Here is a 25,559-nt window from a genome sequence, read left to right on the forward strand (position 1 = left end):
TGGTCTCGGGCACCTGCGGGTCCCTGTGCTCCGGCAGCAGCCGTGGGAAAGGCGCAGCACTGCAGAGACGGGCACCGCAGGGCGGCTGGAGGTCAGACCTCTGCCCGTATCTGTGCCTTCCTCGCCGCCTTGCGCAGCATTAGCCGGGGTTTTCCATTACCCAGGTTATCCTGCACACTCTGGGTGATGGAGAATGGATTGCACTTTAAAGAGCTAAACATACAGGCCTGAATTATTTATCTTTGAACATGCAGAAACAGGCCAAATTCCCCAGTGCTGTGAAACAGCCCTTGTAAGAAATGCAAAGGGAGCTGCAAAAGCTGCACTGGTAGGCACACGAGACCCATGGTGAGACCTTCACATGTCACATCTGCAGAGATTCTTCCCACCGAGGTGATTTATGCCCTGGAGGGTGTGGAGTGCTCAGGTGTGGGTGCTGGTCCGGAAACCCATCTGTGTAACCGCACAAGGGCCCCCTCTGCGCCTATAAACCAACTTCTGTGACAGCAAGTCCCCAAACTGCAGAGGAAAAGGCCCAAAACAAATGTGTTAATGCAAATCACGGGGGTTTGGTGTGTTCCCGCAGCTTTCCTGCACCGCTCCTTCAGCTTCACCTCCTCCGCAGTCGTTCAACCCGGCCGTGCCCAGCCTGATAGCACCAGGCTCTATATTGTACCAATAAAGATAACGCCGTGGTAGCTGTGTTTATGCTCCAGATGAAATAATACCCATGCATCTGCTCTCGTACTCTTCCTTCCTTTTACGCGAGGTCAGCTCGTTGTGATAGCCGGAGGTACAGATTAAATTCCCGACATTGCTCTCTGCCACCACAGCAATGGATGTGGCTCCTTTCAGCACAGTTTCTCCCCTCGGTCTGGTGCACGGATATATCCCAGAATTTCTCCCTGAGTATCCCGGGGGTGCAGGGCGGCTGGGATACCCCAGGCAAGTATATATATACACATACATAGATATAGATATAGATATAGATATAGATTAGATATAGATATAGATACAGATATAGATATAGATAATATAGATATAGATATAGATATAGATATAGATATAGATATAGATATAGATATAGGTATAGGTATAGGTATAGGTATAGGTATAGATATACACATACAGTCCAAGCCCTGCCTGGGGGCTGTGAGGCCCCAGGTGCGCAGCGGGATGGGAAATTGAGCATTTTTCACAACATGCCCCTGCCCATGCCCCTGCCCTCTCCTTACCCCATTTCTTCCCTCTCCCCCATCCCTCTCCCCACCCACCCCTCGCTGCCCCTGTCCCTCTTTTCTCCTCCCCCCCAAGACGGGATCTTCGCCCTGCCCTTCCTCTCCCCCTCTCCTGCTCCCACCTATTCCTGCCCCTCTCCCCCCCATCTCCTCTTCCCCACCCTACCCCTCCCCATCTCCCTCTCCCCCCGCACCGCCCGCGTTACTCCCGCTCTCGCTTTAGCCTCAGTTTCCCCGCCATTGGCCGGGTCGCCGCCGGCCCCCGCCGCCCATTGGAGGAAGCGCACATCCGTCAGGGCGGGGCGCCCGCCTCCGCGGCGGGGGCCGGGGAGCGCGGAGGCGCCGCCGGCGGCGGCGGGAGGGCAGCGGCGGCGGCAGGTAGCGGGGCCGGGGCGGAGGGGTGCGGGGGGGATGCGGGAGGGATGGAGGGCCGCGGGGCGGCACCGCGGGGTGGGGGCTGCCCGGGCACCACCCACCCCCTCCCCACGGCAGGACCTACCGGGCGGTACCGCACGTGTCTGCGGGAGCGGCGTGGGGAGCCCCGGGGAGGCGGGGATGGGCGCGGAGCATCCGCCGCTCCCCGCGGCCGGGTGAAAAGCCCCGAGATGGGGCTGGGGGCGGGCCAGGGGAGGGGGCTCTGGGCCGGGCAGAGCGGTTCGGTCCCCGGGGCAGGCAGCGCTCCGGTCCCGGGCGTGCGGGAGCGCTTTTGGGTGGGATCCGTGGGTTGGGGACAAGAGCTCGTGGGTGGCGTCCGGGAAAGCCCGTCTTATGTCGGGGGTGGGGGGGGAGTCACCGAAATAGCCATATTTTCCATTTGCGAGCGATCTCCGGTGATGCTTCAAAACCAGTATTACTACCTCGTAGCTGAAATTCGTTAGAACTGGTTCGCTGGGTTTGGGTTTTTTCCCTTTTATCAAAACCTCGCCTTTCTGTGGGAAAGGAAAAAGCTGCAGGGAAAAGGCAAGAAAGTAAGAAAAGCCGGTAAGGTGACATGGCAGAATGATCCTGACCACAAGTCAGAAGTACGACGATCTGTGTTTCAAGGGGGTGGTCACCGAAGTCAGAGGAGGAAGTGGCAGGCGGCACGCTGAGCCGGAATCGGAGCACTTTGTCGCCTGACCTGTATGACTCTTCCTAACCTATTTGTTCAGATGATATGGATCAGAAGCACTGTTATAACAAAAACGTAGTTTTCAGCTCTGAGAGGTCAGAAGGCTCCAGTGGACGTTAGTCACCTGAGTTTGTCGCTTTAACATCTTATTGCCATTTTATAGGCTGCCTGGTTTTACCAGGCAACACGCTACAAACATGAAGTTGTCCCAGTCTGGCACCTTGTTTGCTTTTTTTTCGGATTTCTGGGCGCCTGCTTTCTGTAGTGCCATTTGGTTGTAAAAACACACGTTAAAATAGCATTTGAGGGGGAACGAACACAAAGGAGGTCTTTAGGAACGTATGCCTAAAGATGAGAAAAAGAATGAAAAAGGATGAAATGGCGGGAAGAGAGGGTTAGTCAAATAATGAGAAGAAAAAAAAGACATGTAGCTATTTATATGCAAAGAGGTCTAGCCAGCAGGCTACCAAAAATGATCGGAAAGTGAAGCGGCAGCCCTCTGCGCTGGGGAGGGGCAGACCACAGCCACCTGCCCTGCCACAGCTCGGCCGAAAGCCTGCCGGCATGTGACATGTGTGTGAGAAGCGCGCCCAGGCGTGACGGCGTCAGCTGAAGCCGTCTGAAATAGCCACTCCGCTGATGCTGCTTTAATTTGCTCCACGCGTGGGGCGAACTCACGAAGTGACGATGGCAGGAACATGAAGCGTGAGCCTGGGATGACAAATGCGGTGGGAAGCAGCAGTTCCTGCGAGGGTTTGGTATTCTTGGCCAGCGAAACCAGGAACTACCTGAGCGAGTAATTGCTAGAAATCTTTACAGAGATTAGAGCTTTACAGGCAAGGGGGAAGATGGGATGAGCCACTAACAAAAGAAATATCCACCGACTTAGGGAGATCGGCATCCAGCTGCTCAGTGCCTCCAGATTTCTGACAGCCAACTCCTCGAGGCAGCTTTCATCATTTTTGTGTGTGTCTTTACAGCCTGGAGCCTGCTGGGGAGGATCCTGCTCTCTGAGTTCGGGCTTTACACCCTGTAGCAGCACAAAAAGTGAATCAAGGCTCTGCTTTACACTGCTTATTTCACTCAGTCCATCCCAATAAGCATCGTTGCGCACTTGATTTGCTTTCCTTTATTTTAATTGAGTGTGCCAAGCCCAGAAACCTGCCTTTGCCTTCGGGCTTGGTCACAACCCCCAGGTGAAGGTGCTCGTATGCCCGATTACCAAATATTCTGCTTTACCATTTGGATTTCTTGCCTTTCTCACCTAGTGCCTTGAGTTGCTGGCCGTAAGTTGGTTATTTAGAGCCTGGGACCTCCGCATCTTGCAGAATCCCATTAATGCAACAGTGAGTGATGGAAATGCTCTGCAAGACTCCGTGAACACTTAGCGGAGCTGAGGGCTTGGTGCTGCTGGCTTCGTGAGACGCTGAGTATGATTTCAGGGGAAAGGTTCCCCCATTGGATTTTATGTTCAGTAAACCGAGATTGCTGTGTTACAGCGGTGTGCGGGAGTTGTCACCCACGCGCTGGTTGTTTTGGATGCGGGCTGCCCTGAAATGCATTGGCATTAGAATCATAGGATCACAGAATCATAGAATGGTTTGGGTTGGAAGGGACCTTAAAGATCATCTGGTTCCAACCCCCCTGCCATGAGCAGGGACATCTTCCACCAGTCCAGGTTGCTCCATCCAACCTGGCCTTGACATTCTGGCCTTGATTTTGGTGGCCACCCTGTAATACGCTGTGCTTTCCTAGTACATTTAAAAATGCGTTATCTTGGCCCGGAGAGGGGCTGATCCTTGTGCAGAGGAGCAGAATTTGGGAGCGGTAATAGCCCAGCACATGCTGTGGGCAGGATCCCGGGGCTCTGCCCGCAGGGTCGGTGGCTGCATGGCTCTCCTTGTGCTATGTTTCGGCAGGTTCCTCAGCTATCCCAGTTCTCTCCAGCTGTGGGATCTCGATGCAAGAGCTGCTCCGATCCTGGAACTGCTCTCCTTTCCCTTTTCAAAACTGATTTGTTGCTAGAGGTCGCTGTGATATAATTAGTTTTGTTCCATCTTGGCCTTGAGCAACCTCCCAGCGTACGAGTGGTGATGCTGAGTGGGGGGATTTGAGAACAAAGAGTTTCTGCAAACACTTTCTGGGAAAAATGCTCTGAGAGAGGTCAAGGACTTCATCTGATCAATGAATTCCAGACAGCAGTATCCGTCCTGCTTCAGTACCTGTGGTGAGTGATGTAGACAAGTGCTCAGAGAGGGCCACTAACTTTAATGGATTTTGCATCAGACCTCTCGTTAGTACAGTGGAGAGCAGGAGATGAGACAGTGAAGTGTTTAATATTAACAGAGTAATGTTATTCTAACCTTAAATCTCTCTTCTGGCAGAAGTACCCCGAAATCTTGGGTACTGCTGTGTTGCTGCTGTCACAAATATTGTCATTCCACTTCTGGGTTGTAAATGAGTTTATGAGCAATGGGAATATGTTAGCAGTGGGCAATGCTCTGTTTATTCTTGTTCTCCTAGCTTGCCTTGTTCAGCAAAGTTCCAAGCCTTTCCAGCAGTTTTTGAAATTCCTGGGACAGCGAAGACACTAGTCCCGTTTTATCTCTTGTGCTGTTCCACCGACGTATGTATAGTTACACTAAAACTGAGTTTGATTGCTGTTGTTAATGGGTAAAGTATATTGCTCGATGGCATTGATGATCTTCAGTCGTTTGAATTCTCAGAGCTTGGCTTGGTTGCTTCAAGCAAGAAAATGAAATCCTGACAGGCTTTGGTTAACTGTCGTCCGGTGGTTTGAAGGAGTTAGGGAGTTGTTCGGATGGTGAGAAAGCAAGGCCAAACACTTCTTTTCCCAAAGAATACTTTGACTTTGCAATGTTCTGGCTGAAAAAAATCCAAGAAAAAGTACTTTTTGGCATTTTTCTAGTTATGGTTTCATATCTGTGAATTGAAGTGCTTTGGGTATGCTGTGAGATAGGATTTTATTTTTCTAGATGTCATTAAGAGATACAGAAGTATGTTTAGATTCTCGAGTTCTGATAAATGATACCAACCCATGACACAGAAATAAGAAGTCTCCAAAACATCTGAAGGACACAGGTTCTTTTAGATTTTCTGTTCCCTCATAGCCTCTCCTTGGAAAACAGCTTCAATCTTTTTAGCTTACCATACTCCAAATAAATTGGATTTGAAAGTTTAATTTGAGATTTCTTTTGCTTTAAAACCCCCCTAGAAAACAGCAGCTCAGCCCCGGTCCTAGCCACAAGCCGGAGCAGCTGCAGGGCTGCGCTACCTTGCCTGGGCTGGAAGGGCTTGCTTACGCCTTCCCTCCCTGCCCGATCCGATCCCGCACCGCTGCGGCACGATCCAGGGCAGGGCGGATGCTGTGGCACTTTACGTCAGCATCGTGATTCCCCCCCCCCCAAAAAAGGGATTTCTCACAGTGCTTTCAAAGCAACTTCACAGTCTTTTTTGTGTTGCTGGAGCGGATTCAGTCTCATGGAGGACTGAGACCCTTTGAGCCAGACGTGGGTCTTGGTTACAACAGAATCAGCCTTTTCTGGAGGCCCCCTACAACCCTGATCAGCCTGTGATCCCTTTAGTGTTGTGTATTTTCCTCTCATTTGGCGGAAAACCTTGAAAGCATATTTTAAGATGCTGAAGAAATTAAATTAAAGGGAGTGAAAAGTAGGTATCCAGCCTGTGGTACACTGGTTATCTATCTCCAATAGTCTGGTTTTAAAATAATTTAAAATGTAGAACATTGCCTTTTTCCAAGAGGCAATAAAAAGACTTCCTTGCCTACAACCACAAACCAACCAATTTTTATTCCCCTGAATTATCTTTTACTTTCTGTGAGAGATCTCGGGAACCCCACTTCAATGCCTGGTGTGAGCCAACGCTGCTCATGAGTAAGCAGCAATGGCGGGATCAGGCCCATCATTTCTTAGGGGACACTGATCAAAAATCCATCCTCGGTGACCTGCAAGCTGGTAACCAAGAGCAAGGTTATCCCGCTGCATCCGTTTCTCGTAGCACCTTGGCGGGGGCTGTCGGATGCGAGCAGGTCCTTACCAAGGAAAATGAAAATGTTTCTGAGCTAGAAATGGAAACCCCACCACGCTGCTGCGTGGAAGCAGGGATCCTTTGAAGGCAGTTTTCCGATTTCCAAGTAAACCTATCCTCCAGCAGCTGCTGTCCAAGGCTTCAATTCCCTATGCGTGCGAAAAGGGAGAGTACAAAGTAGAAGCCGTCTCCACATTGCGCATGGACAGCAAACCCCTCTGAACGGCAGCAGATGTTTTGGGTTGACAATGGGAACATTATATGCCTGTTTATTCCTTTATCTCAGGAAGAAACCCCATTTGGCAGCAATTTGCTCCCTGGCAGTAGGAATGAATTACGGACCCGACTGAGCGTTGTCGGATGAAAGACGTGCCAGCCTGCAAGCGGGGCAGCTTGCAGACGGCGTGGTGCTTGCGAAGGCTGTGCGTGCACCTACGTACACTGGTATGTAGATTGATGTATTTATGTGGGGGATTGCCGTTTCATACCAAGCTGGGTTTCTTAGAGAGGCCTGTTAGTGCAGAATGGTATTGCTCAGCGTTTTTCCGCCAGCATCTCTCAGAAGGATCAGCGGAGTCTCGCCTCTTCTGATCAGCAGTGATATTTATTTATTTAAATGCAGCCAGCCATGGAAGAAGCAGGCAGCTGAGGACAGCGCAGCCAAGGTATACCTGCCCGTTTGCAGCCTGGTGTGCTTTGTGGCCATCCTTGAGATTTTCAGTGCTTTCTACATCAGACGTTTGCTGTAGCCACCGTTTCAGGTTGGCTTCTTCTGCCCATCCTTGGTGGCAGTGGTCAGCAGCCCTGCACGCTGCCAGCGTGCTGGTCTCGTGCTTTGTCCCATTCCCCTTTGGGTCTGGGTTCCCACCCTTCGTCTCGTAGTTGCTGTAGCTGTAGTTTGCGGTTACGGGACTGGTTTGGGATTTTGAGTCGGAGAATGAAGAGAAGTCATCGCTTTGCAAGTGGTCAGTGTTTCCTCTCCATTACACAATAGGGTTGTGCCCTCTTCAAAGAAATCCCCAAATAAACCGCAGTGTGTCAAGATCTAGGGTGTTGCATGATCAAATGCAAATTAACTGCAAGCTGACGTGGTGTTTATTCTGAGTGGATGAAATATGATAAAGTATGCTGCTTTTGTTTAGCTCCTCTGTGGAGGGTGGATGGGGAGTGCTTGGTGTCCAGAAACGCAAGGGCTGCAAACACCAAGTCAGAAATCCTACAGCTGCGTGAGCCTGTGCACTGGGCTTGTCCAAACTCCCTTGTGCCAGATCGGGTTGGTGCTGAAAGGGTTAATTTTGCACCATCTGGCTTTGTGCTAGATCAGATATTGTTTGCATTGTGGTAGCCGACATGAGGGCGGAATAAGCTCAGCATAATATGCTTGGCTAATCCAACAGAAATATGATTATGTGCCCGTTCCTGCTCCAGATCGTATCTGCAGTAATGGGTGATTTAGTAACACACAAAATAGTGATTGTGTAGACATGGCTTGAGGGCTGTAGGTAACCTGGATATGATGATCTCCTTCCAGTGGGCAACAGAGAGCTAATAGGAAAGTCTGACTCAGATTAGGTACTTAACTTTAAATAAGTAATTAGGAGCAATAAATCCCACTCTTAATGCAGAATGACTTCCTAGGGAGTCACCTGAGACGTAGAAATCGGGGTTATTTAACTTTGTATTTTGCGTGCCATAGTGACTTCCTAGGTGCTAATGTGAGGTTAACCAAGAAATGAACAGCTGGAGTTCTGCTGTATTTCACAGAACGGCCCGTTTCAGGCAGGGGGTTCACTGAAGTGCTGGCTCGGAGGCTGTGCTGTTCCCCTGCCTGGCAGGAAGCTCCAGACTAATGCCGAAGAGGATTAGAGAGCATCGCTGAATGTTAAACAAGATCCAGGCTAAGCGGTGTGCACCAGTGAGCTTGTGCTCTGGGGGCTCTTTGGGGAAGCTGTTACTTGTTGATCTGGAAAAGAAGTGGGCTTGTGTGGGAAATAGTCTTCCCTCAGCTGAATCCTTCCTGTAGTTTCTGTTTCTCTCGTGCTCCCACTTGACGCAGCGTTTCCACCCGCTGCCCACCTCATGGGATGTTCTCAGGCTCACTGAGGATGGCAAATGTTGCAGGGACTGATGATGGTCAGCAAGTTTCTTTTTCCGTGATGGATTTAGCTCTTCTAATGTGCTCTCTGTGTTGTCTGGTTTGAGAGGGGAATGGGTGGGCATCCAGCCCACCAACATGGGATTGAGCTGGAGAACTTGTCATAGAGAGGTCAAACTAAAGACGATCGTTGGCTGGTAGAGCAATATGACCTCTTGGTACATGATTCTCTCCAGGAAGTCCACTTACTATGGAGAATAGAGATTGGAAGGTAATCATGTCTCAGGAAAACTTGAAGTACTGGTAGTTTGGATGTTGACCTCCAACCTCCTTTGTCCACAGCGTGTAGAAGAGACAGCATGGTGCTATGCCCCATGCCAGATCTTCTCTCCTTTTACCGCACCACGTGATGCCCCAGGATTTCACATAGGTTTCTTCCCATGCTGCAGTAGAAATTGGGGATTTAAGATTTGTATTTCATCTCCATATTTTGATCTATGTGATCCATTTGAAAGGAAAAAGGCATGAAGACCCCATGAAGGAATGGTTCTTCAACAGCGAGGGCTCATGTGAAACCCGCTTCTGGCAGCTCCTCGCTCACAGTCTGCAGTAGCACAGGCGTGGCGGGTGTTTTAAGGGGAAAAACCAGCTGTGGAAATCTGCAAATTTCTCTAGGTTTTTTGAATGGGTGACAGTAAAAGGGGGGTAGTGGCCCAAGTTTGGGTATAAATAGTTCTGGCTCCAAGCACGATTGTGTTTCTGCTTTTGCTCTTACGATCAAGCCAAAAATAGATTCCTGATACTCTGCAAGAAGAGTGCAGCCTGGTGTAATACATGAATTGACCATTCAGTGAAAAAAAAAAAGCAAGGCAGATGAAGGAGATATCTCAGTGAAAAGGCTGTTATCCAGCAGCGATGTAAGAGCCTCTGGAAAGCCTTTTGGAGGCTTTGCTGCTCCAGTGATGGCTGTTGCCCTCTGTGTAGGAGGAGGATGCGGTGGTTCTGTATAGTATGAACACACCGCTTACAACAGAAGGGTCTCATATTATTTGTGCCAAATCCTTCTTTTTGTGGTATGGCTTCCACAAAGTTTCGTGTATGGTTTCCTCTGGTTTGACCGTTTTGTTTTTACCTTCATACTAACCAAGCCAGGAGGATGAAAAAGACAAAGTTCCTGTAGTCCATGGTAGATGTCAGCGTTATTCTATTTATCCTGTACTCAGCATCCTTGCATTGTGTAACATAGGATGTTGCATTTTTTGCATTTTTATTGCTTCTTTCTTTAGAAGCAGCAAAGAATTGTGTCTCACATTCTTCATTTGGATTTTTCTCATTTTGTTTCATTTCTTATATCATAGAGGATTTGCCTGAATCTGCATTGTCTGCACGGAAGCGGGGAGATATCTATAGGAACTAACGGGTAGTCGTTGGGAAAAGCTGACTAATAGCTTATGCAGGAAACATTATCCTGAATATTAAATGTCCTGAAATGGGTTGTAAGAATCCAAATGATGGAAAGTACTGCCATGCTGTGGGCAGGGCTAGATAGTGGGAAAACGCTCCTGGTGCATCTGTGCTGGGAGAGCAACAGAGACACCCAGCTCCATGGGCAGAAACGGCGGCTGGAGAGAACAGTGCAGTCCCAGCATGAAAACCTGCTTGTCGTTGATCAGACTTATGGGTAGGAAAAAGATATTAAAGCAAGAGTGACATTAGGGAGAGGGAGTTAGGTATTATAGCATAGAATCACAGAATCACAGAATGGTCGGGGTTGGCAGGGCCCTCTGTGGGTCACCCAGCCCAACCCCCTGCCGAAGCAGGGTCACCCAGAGCAGGCTGCACAGGACCTTGTCCAGGTGAGTCTGGAATATCTCCAGAGAAGGAGACTCCACAGCCCCTCTGGGCAGCCTGGGCCAGGGCTCCGTCACCCTCAGAGGGAAGAAGTTCTTCCTCGTGTTCAGGTGGAGCTTCCTCTGCTTCAGTTTGTGCCCGTTGCCCCTTGTCCTGTCGCTGGGCACCACTGGAAAAAGTTTGGCCCCATGAAAAGAATAAAAGAACCTTTTGTCTGGCTAATCTTTGCTATGGCAGAGTACAGTGGCCCAGTTAAATCTGCTTTGTGCATTGGTACTGCAAGTTTTTAAAGATGGTTTAAGGCAGCTGCAGCCAACTGTATTTGCACAGATAAGCTGGAACAAATAAGTAGGCTCAGAAAATCTGGCTAGAGTTATCTTCAAAGCATTTTCAGGCAGCTAATTGAAAATTACCCAAGCCACCTTTCTGATTTCTTGCATATTATTGCATTGATTTGCCGGCGAATGGGAAGTGCTTGGAAAACGTACAAAGGATTTGTGAGTGCTAAGCTTTACTATTTGGAATTAATTTAATTATTATATAATAATTAATAATAATTATTATTAATATAATTAAATTAATGCTAAATGTGTTTAATTATAAATATTACTCATGTAATAATCTAAAGCCAGTTTCTGCTGCTCTCTAACATGCTTCAGACTCCGGTGGGACTAATCACGTAAAAACACGTCTCTGACGGGAGGGGTGGGCCAGGTTGTATCGGTCGCCCTCCGCTTCTGGCTACCCCCTCCACTGCACTTCAGCCGTCCCTGCAACACCGCCGGTGAGCACAGCGTTGGGTGCGCGGTCAGCTGGCTGCCCTTCAGGGGCGTTTCCCTTTCCTGAGATGTTTCCGTGCTTGCAGGACGATGCTGTTCCTGTAGGAATTGCTCATGAAAGGCTCCAGGCCACTCCCAGCAACAGCAGCATCCTCCGGCTTGCGGAAGCAAAGGGATGCTTTTTCAAAGCATGCTAAAAAATCCAGGGTTCACACTTCATAAGAGCAGAGGAAAATTCCTCCGCTGCCAGGACAGCAATTCAGGGTTGCACGTCAACAACCCGGTCACCCTGCGCTTGCTTTTATCTCCCTTTTAACTGAACCAATGCCCTGAGGACAAGTCCTATTCACAGGACCAGGACGTGGATTTATCTCACTTCTGGGAGTCTTCGCCACTCCTAAACCAGCGAGTGGATTACACTTGATCCATGTGGTGCTTATCAGCTACGACAGAAGTAGTACTGATAATCCTCTGAAGCCAAACTATCCGAGAAAAATTCGGTATGTGTCGCCAAGAGAAATTAAATGTATGAACCCAGATGAACTTGTCCCTTTCTGAGTAACATGAGCGTGGTAGCGGGATGTGGACTTTCCCAAAGTCAAAGTGTCTGTTCAGCAAGGTCAGGCTCACTCGCACGTCGAGGAGAATAACATAGACTGCCCAGCACAGCCACCGAGCATTGCCTGGGGCTGCTCCTCCCTGGTTTACAGTACATTTTGTGATCATTTTTTAATCCCCCATTCCTGTTTATTAGCAAATATCTCCATGTATGCCATAGAATTGAAAAAATGATGAAGTCTGCTCATAAACCGTAAACTGTGCTCAGCTATGGAAAGCCAAAGTTATGAATAGATGTTATTTGCCACAATAATACCCTATAAAAGTCAAAAACCAGAGAGTGAAAGGGAAGATTAACTATTATTGGGCACGCTTCAGCACACGGGATTATTTTGCACGTCAGTTATGAGTTAATTTGTAACATTAATCTAATCACAGTCCTCGGCAGAGACACAAAATGTTTTTAATTGGTCCTGTGACTTTTTAAATGACCACCTGATGAAAAGCTTGTAAGTTTTACCATTGCTTTAATGCTAAATATTTGGGGGGGGGGGTTCTTTACAGATTTCATCACGAAATACAAATCATATGCTTTCACTGCCTTGCTACTTCTGTTGTGTTGACTTTGTAATGCTGGCAGTCTGGAACCAGCTGTACAGCTGAAAAAAATCGAGTTAAAATCTTGGAGCAAAATGAGTAAATCTATAGCTGGGAGATAATAGCATTGGGACTGATTCAATGTAAGCAAGAAATCACCAGCTGAGTCATTAAAACCAGAGATGAATGGGAAGCAATAAATGGATGGCTCAGATGAATAAGAATGATTAGGCAGTGCATGAAGTTGGTTGGGGTTTTTTTCCCTAAAGATTATATTTTGTCCTCTAAAGTGGCATATGGCTCCTATGAAAGCTAATATTCCCTGTGAATGTGTCACCGCCAGTTTAGAAACACTCGGAGAGCTAAAAGGCAGCTTGGCAGGCAGCACTGAGCAGGAAGGGGCTTCCTGCCCGGAGCACCTGGGTACCAGTCGCTAGTCCGGGTCCATCGGGAGATGGCCAGGATGTGGCTTTGCGGGCAGAGAGGGCTTCTGCGTGTGGGGAAACATCTGCTGCTCCAAGGAAGGGCTGGTAGGTTCCATTTCTTGGAAATGTTTCACCCTGAGTTTACTGCTAAGTAGGACTGAGGGTAACCAAAGTCAAAGGGGAGGGTGATGTGGTCACCTGTGTCCGGTGGTGCAGACTCCTGCTACTTCAAGGAAAAGAAAACTTGAATGAAAAGGCGTAATCTCTTCCCTGACTCATGAAATATTGAAGTATCAGTATATCTTAATGAAGTATCAAAGGAGGTATCCCAGTGCTGGTCAAGAGGCAGCAGGAGGGTTTCCTCCAGGGTGAAGGGGTGCCCATTTGGGAGCTCTTGCCTCCTGGTCGCACCAGCTAACTAACAGAGATGGGCTTTTTCTGTCGACTGAAATCGTGATAGAAATATCGGTCCTCAGCCAAGCAACCTTCTTTACAAGTGCAGTCAAATGTGACATCAGACTTGTGTTTGATATGGGAAGCAAGCAGCTGAAGTCGGCCGGCTGCCATGGCAGGAGGCATGTTTGATTTACACCGCGGCAGCATGACCAGTTCTGCCCCTTAGAGCCTGATCCAGTAGCTAATAATCACTGCGGAATTTAATAAAGTTAGAGTGCTAGAGCACTCTTATTTATTGTTTCCAATATTGCATCCAAAGATGAGAAAACAGATTTAGACCTGTAAGAGTCATGAGAACACTGGAGGGGCGAAAAAGTGAAAAACTATAGCTTTGCGTTCAAGGCGCTACCTTTTTGTGCCAACACATTACGGCAGTCTGTCTCTGCAGCACCGTTTCAATGCCTGCAGTTAGTTTCTGCATTTACACGTTACACATCAAAGTTACCCTGTGCTGAGCTCAGCCAGCCAAAGTAGAAGTTACCCAGAGGAGTCTGGCGTGGACCTGAAAAGCAGTGCCCTTCTGGCTGCCAAGCACTCCCTACCCCTGCGCAAGCATCAAATTCCTCCTAAAATCTGGACCCTGAAATATTCTGCTCACTCTTCTCCCCGGACAGGGTCATTAAGATAGAATTATTTGCCAACGGAAGGTGGATCTCATTTGTTCAACTGACCTTGAGGACCAGACCTGTTGTAGCACTACTGACCTGGATGTTTAAAGCTCGCTTGCATGAAGTGGTCCGTCCGCTGCCCATCTGGGGTGGGAGCAGGACCTCGGTGCTCCCCTGAGCATCACGTTCTGCCGGGCCCTCCTGCCCCAGTGTCTGCAAGAACTGCCAGTGCAGGGAAGGACATCAGTGCTCATGCATGCCATTTTCTACCAGGCAAATGTCAGTAAGTTTTTCCAGGAACACACAGATGAGTATTAATTTCTTCACCAAAAGCTGCAATATTCCCAGGTTACAGCGACCTGAACATGGTTCATTTTATTGGGGAAAGAAATGCCCTTTTTTCCTGTTCCCTGCTGATGAGGCTGATTGCCATCTCAAGAGGAACATTTTTATAGGAACCTCTTGAACAGATGTTGGCAAAAAATATTGGGAAATACAGGGTGCTTTGAAGATACTCTCTAATAAAGCAGTTCTTGCCTAGCACTTGTCGCATGTTGAAGATCAGCATTCGAGGGACAACCTTCTGTTTTCATCATTTACAGTTCAGCCGAGGCGTTTAAGAAAAAATACTCTTGGCTGCTGGCGTGATCAGGTGCTGAGACGCACAGGAACCGGTTGCGAGAAGGCAGCCCGCATGGGTAATCAGGTTAGAGTCAGCTGCCTCTGCCCTCCAGCTGGCTCTGAGATGGCACGGAGTCTAATTAGTTATAGAAAGGATTTTACCGAATAGTTGTAAACGGATCTGAGGGCTTGGAATGAAATCAGTCTGACTGTGGAATTTTTCAGGATAATTATAAACTACTGTTGGCAGAGTGCGAAAGAGACCAAAGGACTTTTAACAGGGGGAAACTTGTAGCTGTGCACGCCGTTCTCTGCAGGGGGAAGGAGAGGGACAGAGGTTGTGAGGGTCTGGCGTCCAACTGGCGTCTCTTTGAGAAGAGGGCTTTGGCTGGTAGGGAGACTGCCTTTAGAGGTGGTTTTACTTTAATCCTCTTGAATGTTGTATTCTTTTCTGTAATGTTTGTGGTACCCCAATACCTGGGGTACCAACACCCCCGAGGTGGAGGGCGCGCATCCAGCTGAACTGCACAGTGAAATGCTAATACTTATTTAAAAAAAAAAAAAGGAACAATATTTCAGGATTTTGAGCATGGTTTTATATAAAGGCATGTTTAAAAATTATCTCTTCGCAGATCAGAATGGTCTTGGCTCAGACCTTCGCCATCTCCCTACTGATGTAAGCGCTGAAAATTGCACCTCCTGGGTAGGCAGGTCCTCGCGGCCCTGCGAAGCCACCGCAGCCACCAGCCCCACCTCGCCCTGCCCCTCGACTCCGCGCCCCCGTTCATGGCAATGCCCCAGAATTCAACCGGACAGAATGGCTTTTGTTTCGCTCAGACGCTCGACTTCTCCCACGCACCTCCTCCTCCCGGCGAGGCCGGCCGGACCTTCGCCGCCCCGAGCGGCACCACGCTGAGCAACGGCACCGCGTCCTCCGGCGTACCCAGCCCCTCCGACTCGTGCGCTGAGCCCCTCTGCTCCACCACCCCGGGAGAGGAGGAGACCCAGTTCAACGAAGGGATTAAATACGTGTCGGCCGAAGGGGAGGAACTGGCGTGCGGCTGGGGGGGGTTCACCCCCGGCTGCTTACAGCTCTTTAACACATCCAAGGGCGTCTTGTTCTTCCTCTGCGTGGCCTCCTTCCTGCAAGGCATGACGGTGAACGGCTTCATCAACACGGTCATCACCTCCATCGAGCGACGCTTCGACCTCCGCAGCTACCAGAGCGGGCTGATCGCCAGCTCCTACGACATCGCGGCGTGCGTCTGCCTGACCTTCGTCAGCTATTTTGGGGGGAACGGCCACAAGCCGCGATGGCTGGGTTGGGGGGTGCTGGTCATGGGGTTGGGCTCCCTGCTCTTTGCCTTGCCCCACTTCACCACGGGACGGTACGAGGTGCGTTCGGCAGCGGAGGTGGGCGTCTGCGGGGGGAACCAGAGCCTGCCCTGCGCTCAGGCTGCCTCCAGCCTCTCCAGCTACAGGTTCGTCTTCATGCTGGGGCAATTCTTGCATGGGATGGGAGCCACGCCGCTCTACACGCTCGGCGTCACCTATTTAGATGAAAACGTCAAGACTAACTACTCCCCTGTGTACATTGGTGAGTCGAGATGGAGGAGCAGCTTGGACCCCTGGGCTGGGCGGTGGGAGGGAGAGCCGGTCCATCTGCCTCGGCACCGAACACGCCACGCTGAGCGGTGTCACGAGCAGCGCACCCAGTTTTTTGTTCCCAATAACGGGCGAGGTGGTAATCAGAGGGAAACAGCAGCTGTTGGGGAGGGTTTGATTGTTTATAGGCAGGAACTGGCAGTGCAGCTGGGTATTTTCCCTCCTGCAGCGCATGCCCTGCGGATCAGGACGTGCCTCCTGCTCCCGGCACGGGGCCAGCTGGGGAGACCCCTCCAGCCTGCCCCAGCATGTGCACGGCATGATCATCTCTGGCAAATGACCAGAGATGAGAGCCATACACCACAGAGATGACAGTCACAGGCCATACCCTGTCCGTGCGAGGGGACATCACCCCTTTAGTGCTGTAGCACAGCAGGGATGGTCACAGGGCTGCTCGGATGCTGCTGGTGCAGCGCTCAGCCAAGCTTCACCGAGGGAAGAGGCTCAGCTCACTCCGCTCTGTATCACTGATGGCTTAGCAGCTGCCAAATACTGTCCTATTGGGAGAGAATGCTGAAAGGGCTGACCTTTTAGCAATTTCAGAATTTAGCCGTCTGCCCATACTGGTGTGTCGGAAGGCTGTGCAGGGAGAGGAGGAGGTCATCAGTAAGCTGATGATCTTTCCACGGCAGCAAACCAAGAGAAGTGCCAGCGGTGCCACGTTTAGCACAGACATTGGGTGTTGTCCGAGGGCAGACAACGCCACTGCTTGTCACACCGGCAGCCGGGACGCGGCAGCGGGGTCAGCTACATCCCTGTTACATGAGAAAACAGTAACTACATAAATACGTTTTTTGACTGAACCAATTTTGCCTGCTCCATGCTGTAAAAATTCCCAGGTTGGCTGCAAAAGTTTCCCTGGGACATAGTGCGAGATGAAAACTTGTTAGAACTGTCTGGCTCTGTTTCTCAGTGGCCGGGAGCGGGGTGGGAGGCGGCAGGAGACTGAGCATCCCGGATCCAGGAGGGAACCGGGCTGTGGTGGGGCAAGCGGTGCTGGGCACAGCAGCGTTCCGCAGCATCCCTGGCTGAAACGCTGCCGTTTCAATAACGCGGCTTGTTTTCCCTTTCAGCTGTTTTCTACACTGCTGCAATCCTTGGGCCTGCAGCGGGTTATCTGGTAGGAGGAATGTTTCTAAATATTTATACTGAAATTGGCAGAGAGTAAGTTGCTAAAAAATAATCTTGTTCCTTTTCCTTTGTGCTATATGTTGGGGTAAAAATAATAATAATAATATTCTGGAGAAAAGACCTGGTGGCTGGGTGGAAATGTGCCCATGGTGTTCAGCGGTGTTTCTGCGGGGGGGCCGAGGCTGGAAGGGTGGCTTGCAGTAGTGCTGTTGCTGGAAGAAAAATGCTGACAAACCCGTCAGCTTAAATCCGTCCTCACGCTGCTGTGCCTGCGCTAATGAGGCTACGAGCAGCAGGTGGATTTCTTGAATGAGTTCCCCGATGATGCAACGCTACCAGCAGTGCTGCTCATCCTCCCGGTAATCCACCCGGGACGCTTAGTCCCTCTTGGCTTCCCAGTACTTGTAATTTATTCTTATTTCCCTACAGGCTTCTTGGCAGATGAATGGGTTAAAAAGGAGGACTGGGTTTCCAGGGGATGGAATGGGTTATTTCCACCAGTTTTCTTGCAAAGGGTGGCTCTGGGGTGGAACAAGGATTGTAGCAACCCCCGAAGTGTGAATGAAATGGGGAGAGGTGGATGTGCAGGGCAGAGATTCAAGGAGAATTAAAGGGTGTTGTTGCCGGGGCTCGTTTCGTGTAGTGCTCCCCGGCGAGGCAGGCAGTGCTCTGGTGTGGCAGCAGGGATGGTGGACGTGGCATCCCCAGTAGATCACTATGGGAGAGGCCAGAGCTCCTTTTCCTTCGCTGACATACCCCACCCTGTGTCCCCCCGACCCCTGCCATCTGCACCCAGAGGCACGCCGAGCTGTCCCGCTCCGCTGCAAACCGCCTCCTCTCTCCCTTGTGTCCTTTCGGCTGCTTCTCTTGCAGGATCGACATCACCCCGGAGAACACGCTGTGGGTGGGGGCATGGTGGATCGGTTTCCTCGGGGCCGGAGCAGCCTCCCTCCTCATCTCCATCCCCATCCTGGGGTACCCCCAGCGCCTCCCAGGTACGTGACCCCACCGCAGCTCGGATTTGGGGCTGGGGGGCTCGCCTTGGGGCTTGCATCCTTACACACATCTCGAACTGGGGACACAGGGGCAGAGGAAGAGCTTCCAGTGTTGAAATTGTAATTCCTACCAAAAAAATTTCCTGTTTCCCTGCTCCTGCCTTGCAGCCGTTGGCGGAGGGAGGATGTCGCGTTGCATTTTGCCTCTGCAAATCCACCGGTTCGGAACCATCCGCGTCCCAGGTCTCATGTGCTGCTTGTTCCCGTTTGCCTCTCGTTTGCAGGATCCCAGCGGTACATCGTTATGAGGGTGTCAGAGGCTCATCAGCTAAAGGATGGGAGCCACAAAAAAGCATCGGATCCGGACTTTGGGAAAACAGTTAAAGATCTGCCTCGGTGAGAAAACCGCCCCACGCACGAGGTTGAGGGAGCCCTCCCCAGAAGCGAGGGCAATGGGCCCAAACGGAGCTTGCTTTCCCCAATACTCCTGAAAAGGTTTTGCGCATCTGCGAACGTAGCGATGATGGTTTCTCACAGAGGAGGTTGCAAAGCGCCTGGTCCCGTCAGCAGCCGGGGGCTCTCGGGAAATGGGCTGAACTAGAAACTGTGCTGGGGATTGCACGGGAGAGCAGGGGATGAGGTGCTGGTCCCGTCTGTGGTTTTCTGAAGCTTGTGTCCACATGTGAAGATCCACCTGCAGTCATAAGCAACGCGCTGAGTTGCACCGGGAGCAGCTTGGTGCCAGCCCTGAGGTGATGGGCGATGCACGGGCGTTGCCACCGCGCTCCCTCGCCCCAGCGCCGTGGTTTCTCCCAGTCTGCTTGTGGCTGGCCTTGCCTGGCCCAACTCGGTGTTGTCCAGCATTGCCTCCTCTCCGTCCCCTTGGAGCTTTCTTCTTGCTTTGTATCCTCTGTTTTAGCTTGTATTCAATCCCTGTTTTGTCCTATTAATGGGAAAAGAGAGGAAACAAAACCCCAACTCTTAGAGCTCCGTTCCAAATCCAGGGAACAAGATATCCTGCACTGTAACTTTCAGTTCTTTTTCTCTTTTATTCTTAGTTGCCTTTTTTTTTCCTTTTGCCTTGGCATCTTCCAGCCACCTTTTATATGTTACTACTTCTTATCTCTCCCGCAAAGCAGTGGCAGAGCAGCGGGCTGCATCACAGGGCCGCTGCTTGGCTCGGTGCTGTGGCCGAGCACGCTTGCACCCGAGGAGGTTTGGTAGGAAGCGGTTTAAGGGGATTCCAGGTGGGAACAAGTGAGTGGCCAAAAGAAAAAGTGGTCTTTTAACCTGGAAACATTTGCTATGGATCATTGAAATCTTTTTGTTTGTGTGTGTTGGGTTGTATTAAAATGGCCTCAAGTTGCACCAGGGGAGGCTTAGATCGAATATTAGGAAATATTTCTTCACCGAAAGAGTTGTCGAGCCTTGGAACAGGCTGCCCAGGGAAGTGGTGGAGTCAATAAGGGGATTTTTCTTTTCTGTATTTCTCCCCGGACCATTCTTAGGGAGGAGTCTGCATCTGCGTGTGACGGCTGCACCATGCAAAGGCAAACGTTCGACGTTGCCGAACCCGGTGCCGCTGCCAGCAGTTACTGCTGGACTTCAGTTGTGGCGTTCGCCTTTGTGCTGGCGGAGGAGGGCTGACGCAGGTGCTCGGGCCGGGAGCTGGCAGCAGCCGTCGCTCTGTGTTGTGTCAACACAGCTACTCACATTGGTCTGACATTCTTGGAGACTTTGTAGGAAGTTTACCAGGGGTTACGGCAGTCTTATGAAGAATATTACATTGAACAGATTTCAATGCTGTTATTAAATGGCATTCTTGACTGGGTGCCATTTTCCGAGGTCACGGCTTATTCTCCGCACGGAAATTAAATTCAAAACCTGCATTTGAATAATGATAAGGTTATGACTAAAACCAACACAAACAGGGTAGAAGAGAGGGGTGAAATTCAGTGGCTGATGCTTTTCTTGCTTATCTGGAGCAAAGCTCCCACTGTTTCTCGGTGCAGGCTGTCTGGCAGCAGGTACGGAGGCAGTTGTTCTCTGGGAGCATCTTCTGTCACCCCTCGTTCCTGAAGAACAAATACCCAAAGGTGGGCGACTCGTATCGAACAGTTCGGATCAGTCCAGACCTTAGTGTGGGTTTCGTTTGAAAGCAAAAAACCCAACAGACTCTTGTGTTCCCTGCTTTTGATTAATAAAAGGGAAGTGCCTTAAAGGGTTGCTATTCTGGAAACTTGCATTAAAGATGAGACCACATCTGTGCCTGCAGCTCCTGGGGACACGTGGACCAGGCTGGAGGGCGAGGCCAAAGAACATGGTTGCTTTTGGTTTAGTAAGTGATCGGGTGCTACACATTTTCTCACAGTATGGACATTAAGAGTCTCACAGAGATAAGCAGAAATACTGATGAAATGAAATACTGTTCCATGCTGTCAGGTCCTGTCTAGGAGAGCTTAATGAATTGCTGTATTCACAGTGCTGCCTTAGAGCAGGAGCCTGCAGGAATCCAGCCCATACAGCTTAATCCTCTGCCCTGAGAGACTTCTGTCTTAATTCTTGGGTTGAAAAAGCCAGATAAAATAGCATTTTCTTTTCTCTGGTTCCATATGATTGCTTTCCTGAAATAACCCCTGCTGTCAGTGCAGAGGGATTCAAACAGAAGACACACAGAGCTGTGCCAGGAGAGGAGGCTGCGTCCTAGTGAGCTATGGGACTGAGTTTGTGAGGAACACTCACTGCTCTGTCAAGCCCTGATCTTCAACACGAGAAGCTATGGTCAATATTCACTCATCCTCTTGGATTAGGTGGTAGGGGGGGGCTTTGGTTTGTCCCGTGGCTTTACTACAGCTTCTGTGCATTGCAAAGGGAGATCGGTTCACATTCCTGCAGGACAGAGGTGCTGCCCTCCATTCCCTTGGTGGTGGTGACAGTAAGTGTCATTTTGTGCTGGAAAAGTCCTCATTCACATGCTCTGAGATTGCTTAAATATCCATCTGTCATTAATGACTCATTAGCTTGTGGCTGTACTCTGTTACAGTTGGGCGTGTCCTGGGCATGCAAGTGTTCCTCAGAGGAGCAGGCTCTGTTTGTAGAGGTGGTCCCAGCTCACTTGGCAGGACCATTACCTGAGGAAAGAGTCGCTGTATGCGCCCGTATCAGTGAGGACTTGCAGGATCAGGGTTTTATAGATGGTGGGATTCTTCTCCTGGCAGTGCTGAGCTTCCTGAAATCCCTTCGTCTGCAAGAACTGAGGACAGTCAAGACTGTTGAAGAGTTAGGTGGTTGCTGGGTATGGTTAAAATCCTTCTGATAGTAATGAGAAGGTCTGTGTTGACTTTGGTAAGGTTTTATATGCTGTACCTCCTCACAACTATATGTTCTGTCTGCAAACAGGTTAAATTACGTAAGTAAATCCTCACTCTTAGAGCTGAAAGAAGTTCCTCTGTTTTCCTACCTGCAAGTCTAACCTGTACCCTATGGAAAACAGGCACAAAGTCGTGCTAGTGCCATGGAACAACTCCTCTCTTTTCTCTTGAACTGTAAAAAGGTGAAGGCGTTCTCCGTCAGCCATAAGGTCCACAAAAAGTGTTTTCTCACTAAGATTAGGCTTTGTGCTTCCAAATAAAGCACAGTCAAAAAGATCATTCCTGGAAAATAGTTTAGTAAATTAAACTAATCCCAGCAGCTAGACAATGGTTAGTATAAAGCCCCCTGTAATGAAGGTGTGAAAATGCCTGGTATTTCTGTCTTTCAGCTTCTTTGTTCTTTTGGTATAATGAAATTCTCCACTTTACGTGAATAAAATTGCTTAAATCTGATGCTGAGCCTTGGCACATCTCACACTTGCTTGTACGATGTTTGATCAGAGATTTTCTCTGATTTCACATTACCTCCAGAGCAGTAGGTGGTGAGTGACTGTGCTTTTTACTTCAGCAAGCATCCCACTGCATCCCCGCCCCTGCCGTCGCTGCGGGACGGTGGGGTTGTGCCCATCTCAGAAATGGGGTGAGCTGGGGGACTGGCCGGGGCTGGGCTTGGGGAGAGTCCCGTGGCAGGATTTCAAGCTTGTTACAAAATGCTCCCTGCAAAGCAGTGTCAACCCTCTTGGTCCAATATCCGAGACAGTGAGAGATAATTGAGACCATCCCATGTGCCCGAGGGTGTTTCTGTGTCTCGGAGATGGAATCGTTACTGGATCATCTTTCCGCATATAAACGACACATGGCAATTTTTCAGGCGTATCTGTGGCTCTACTAAATCCCAGTGGGTCGAAAATAAAATATATTTGCTCAACTTACACATTAACCTTAAAGTAATACTCTGCTTAGGCTATGGGAGAAAGATTGCTTTCTGTTTTCCAGTGGGATATAAGGTGTCTTGGAGGTGTTTCCTCCATATAGAAAGGCTTGCTTGGTATTTCCCCTGAGCTGCAAAACATCCATGGTGATCAGAGATTGTTGTTCTTGTGAGGACTTGGGTGCACATGAGCAGCGTGTGTGCATGTGAAGATGCAGCACAGCTTTGTTCCCCGCTCTTGGTTCGGTCGAGAGTCCCAAGGTAACTGCCAACAGGGACTAATAAAACTTTGAAATGATTGGGACTTGGTGAGGAGTAGTGTCATTTCAGTTTTTCCCCATTTAGGGAGGGAAAATACTCAGCCTGAGCCTAAATGTTGGAAAATTACTGCTTAAATCATCCCTGTGAAAGTCGTGGGCACCCTTAGTGTGAATTACATCACACACACACTACTGGGATCTAATCTCCATTTTGAACATGGACATGAGAGAAACAGACCCATCTGGTGCCCTCATGAGATCCACAGAGAAGAGTCCCAGATTATTCCCTACTGTTTTAGGTGTTTGGTTGGTGTTCCTCAGACTCTCTTGGTGTCTGGCTGTAGCCAACAGAGCAATAAAAGATGGCCAGGGTAAGTACATCTGTCAGGCGCCTGAAGGTATTCAGGACAACACCCAGTAGGAACAACAGCCAGAGCAGGCTGGCTCATGAGAGACATTATATATAAAGGCAGAGCTTGAGGACAAACTTGCTGATCCCCACCTGCAACGGAGACTGTCTCCACAGAGCACCAACATCTAGTCTGTGCAGGTACACAGGGAGAGGTGAGGGTATCCTCAGCATCTTCTGTGGCTGGGATGACCCAATAAGCCGAAGTGGAGAAGCTCGTTGCTCTTTCAAACTCCAGTGAGCTCCCTTTTGCTTTTTTCTTTCAAAGAGATGCTGCCTCATCTGATGTGTGGTCCTGACTTGAAGACAGGGGACAGATCTGAACTCAAAACGTGCCACAGCGATTCAATTCCAGTGTATTTGTCCTTCCCAGGTCAGTACTGCTGCTTCTGAAGAACCCCACCTTCATCTTCCTCTGCTTAGCGGGAGCAACTGAAGCCACACTCATTGCTGGGATGTCCACATTTGGACCCAAGTTCCTGGAGTCTCAGTTTAGTTTAAGTGCCTCTGAAGCTGCTACGTTTTTTGGTAAGGAAACCAGGTTTTTGCAATGTTTTCCCATTTTTCCTACAAACACAAGAGCACTGTAGCTCATTTAGAATGGAGACAAACACGCTTTGCTGTTCATTTACAGAGCAGTTATTGTCTTCAGCCATCAGATAGGATTGTTTCCCGTCAGCCCATTGGCACTAAGTGCGTTTTTGGAGCTGTGTCTGCTGAGATAAGGAAGAAATGTGTCACTTCTGTAGCCATCTGTTACCCTCTAGAGGAAGACAAAATAACTGTAGTCTGTTCCTTCTAGTGCATTACTAGGAAACATTAACTAAATGTTTCCTCTGACGAGGGGTGTCTGAACTGGGGGACAGATTTTGTCAGCATCCTGAAACTGGGAAGATCCTCATTTAACTGTCACGTCCTAGACCAGGAAAGTTTGATCTGTGGTGTCTAATAAGCATCAATACTCATGATGTGCTCCTCAAAGAGTCTGTTTTAAGATCTTTGGGTAGGAAAAGCTGCCCTACCAGTCTCGTGTCTTGTTACCCGAGCTATTATGGGGGACCACCTACTGCAGCAAAGTCCACTGAACTCCCACCAAGAAGCCACGCAGCCGCCGAGGGGTTATTCTCATGCAGACACACTGTTGTTAATGCGTTCAGACATGAAAGCTCCTTGCTGACATTTCTAAACTCCGCTTGTGGTTTGTTTTTTTTTTCCTTTTTTTCAGGTTATCTGGTCGTGCCAGCCGGAGGGGGAGGCACGTTCCTGGGAGGGTTCCTTGTGAATAAATTTAAACTCCGCTGTTCAGGAATCATCAAATTGTGTTTACTCTGCACCGTGTCAAGTCTGCTGGCTATATTCATTTTTTTTATTCACTGCCCTAACATGCCGATGGCGGGAGTAACCCAGATGTACGAGGGAAGGTAATAACGATCATCCCGTCGGTCTTGTGCTGCGTGGTCCTGGTCAGAATAGAAGGATAACTGCGAATACATGGTGCTGGTGGTGGTCATGTGTGAATGTGGTGGTGATGGAAGATGATGTCCTGTCAGCCTTACAGGCAGATACTGAGGGTGAAACCCAGACTACAGGTGTCCTGATTTTTGCGTCTAGTTGGAGTTTGTGGAAGAGTCTTGTGCTGTAGTCAGGGAGGGGAGATCAGCAGCGCCAGAGTGTGAGATACTCCACTCTTCAGTTGCCTTCACAGGATGCACCGTCTCTATCTATGGGATAAACTGGACTAAAAGCGGGAATCTCCTCTCCAAATGGAGGTCTCCCTGTGAGCTGCTCACTTAAACTCCCTTGGTAGCCTTGGGAAAGAGACAGCTCCAGGGCACGATTCCTGTTCATGGGTAAGAAGGAGTGAGACAAACCCTTCCCAAGCCTGGGTTGATGCTGCTTGGGGATCCACTGCATCTCCTACCATCCCTGCTTCTCCTCTTGCTCTACCTATTCCCTTCTGGAAAACGCTGCTCGGTGTCTCCCCGCTGACTGCTCCCGTGTTCCCCTTAGTGCTTTGCCTGGCGGCCGCCTAAACCTGACAGCAGCCTGCAACGCCGGGTGCGGCTGTCTACAGGAGACCTACAGCCCTGTCTGCGGGAGCGATGCCGTCATGTATTACTCTCCCTGCCACGCCGGGTGCAAAAAAGTGTCTGAAATCCTCAGGAATGGCAAGAAGGTATGTCTGAAAGCACTGTGTATTATCAAGGGGGTGGCATATCTTTGGAGTGATTTGGCTGGCTCTGCAGAAGTGTCCACGGGTTTGAGCTTTGCTGCCAATCGGTGTAAAAGCCTGGTGCAGTGTGGATGCTTTCGGGCACCACCTGGGATAAAGGCAGAAGGTACCCTCAGGTTGCCCTGCTTTGCTTCTCTCAGTGTGTCCAACCGGTTTT

The 25,559-nt window shown here is 49.7% G+C and overlaps 1 protein-coding gene across 1 annotated transcript in view; it reads left to right on the forward strand.

The window, feature by feature from the left end:
• Positions 1-1,542: 1,542 nt before the first annotated feature.
• Positions 1,543-25,559, forward strand: part of SLCO4A1 (solute carrier organic anion transporter family member 4A1) — a 29,641-nt gene continuing 5,624 nt past the window's right edge. The window contains exons 1-8 of the mRNA XM_075438756.1: positions 1,543-1,616; positions 15,040-16,004; positions 17,146-17,236; positions 18,077-18,198; positions 18,483-18,594; positions 23,543-23,697; positions 24,395-24,590; positions 25,180-25,345. Coding sequence (XP_075294871.1) covers positions 15,194-16,004; positions 17,146-17,236; positions 18,077-18,198; positions 18,483-18,594; positions 23,543-23,697; positions 24,395-24,590; positions 25,180-25,345 — 1,653 coding nt within the window. The 5' untranslated portion in view covers positions 1,543-1,616; positions 15,040-15,193. The remainder of the gene's footprint in view (positions 1,617-15,039; positions 16,005-17,145; positions 17,237-18,076; positions 18,199-18,482; positions 18,595-23,542; positions 23,698-24,394; positions 24,591-25,179; positions 25,346-25,559) is intronic.

The sequence above is a fragment of the Opisthocomus hoazin genome, chromosome 18, assembly GCF_030867145.1.
Source record: "Opisthocomus hoazin isolate bOpiHoa1 chromosome 18, bOpiHoa1.hap1, whole genome shotgun sequence".
NCBI lineage: Eukaryota > Metazoa > Chordata > Aves > Opisthocomiformes > Opisthocomidae > Opisthocomus > Opisthocomus hoazin.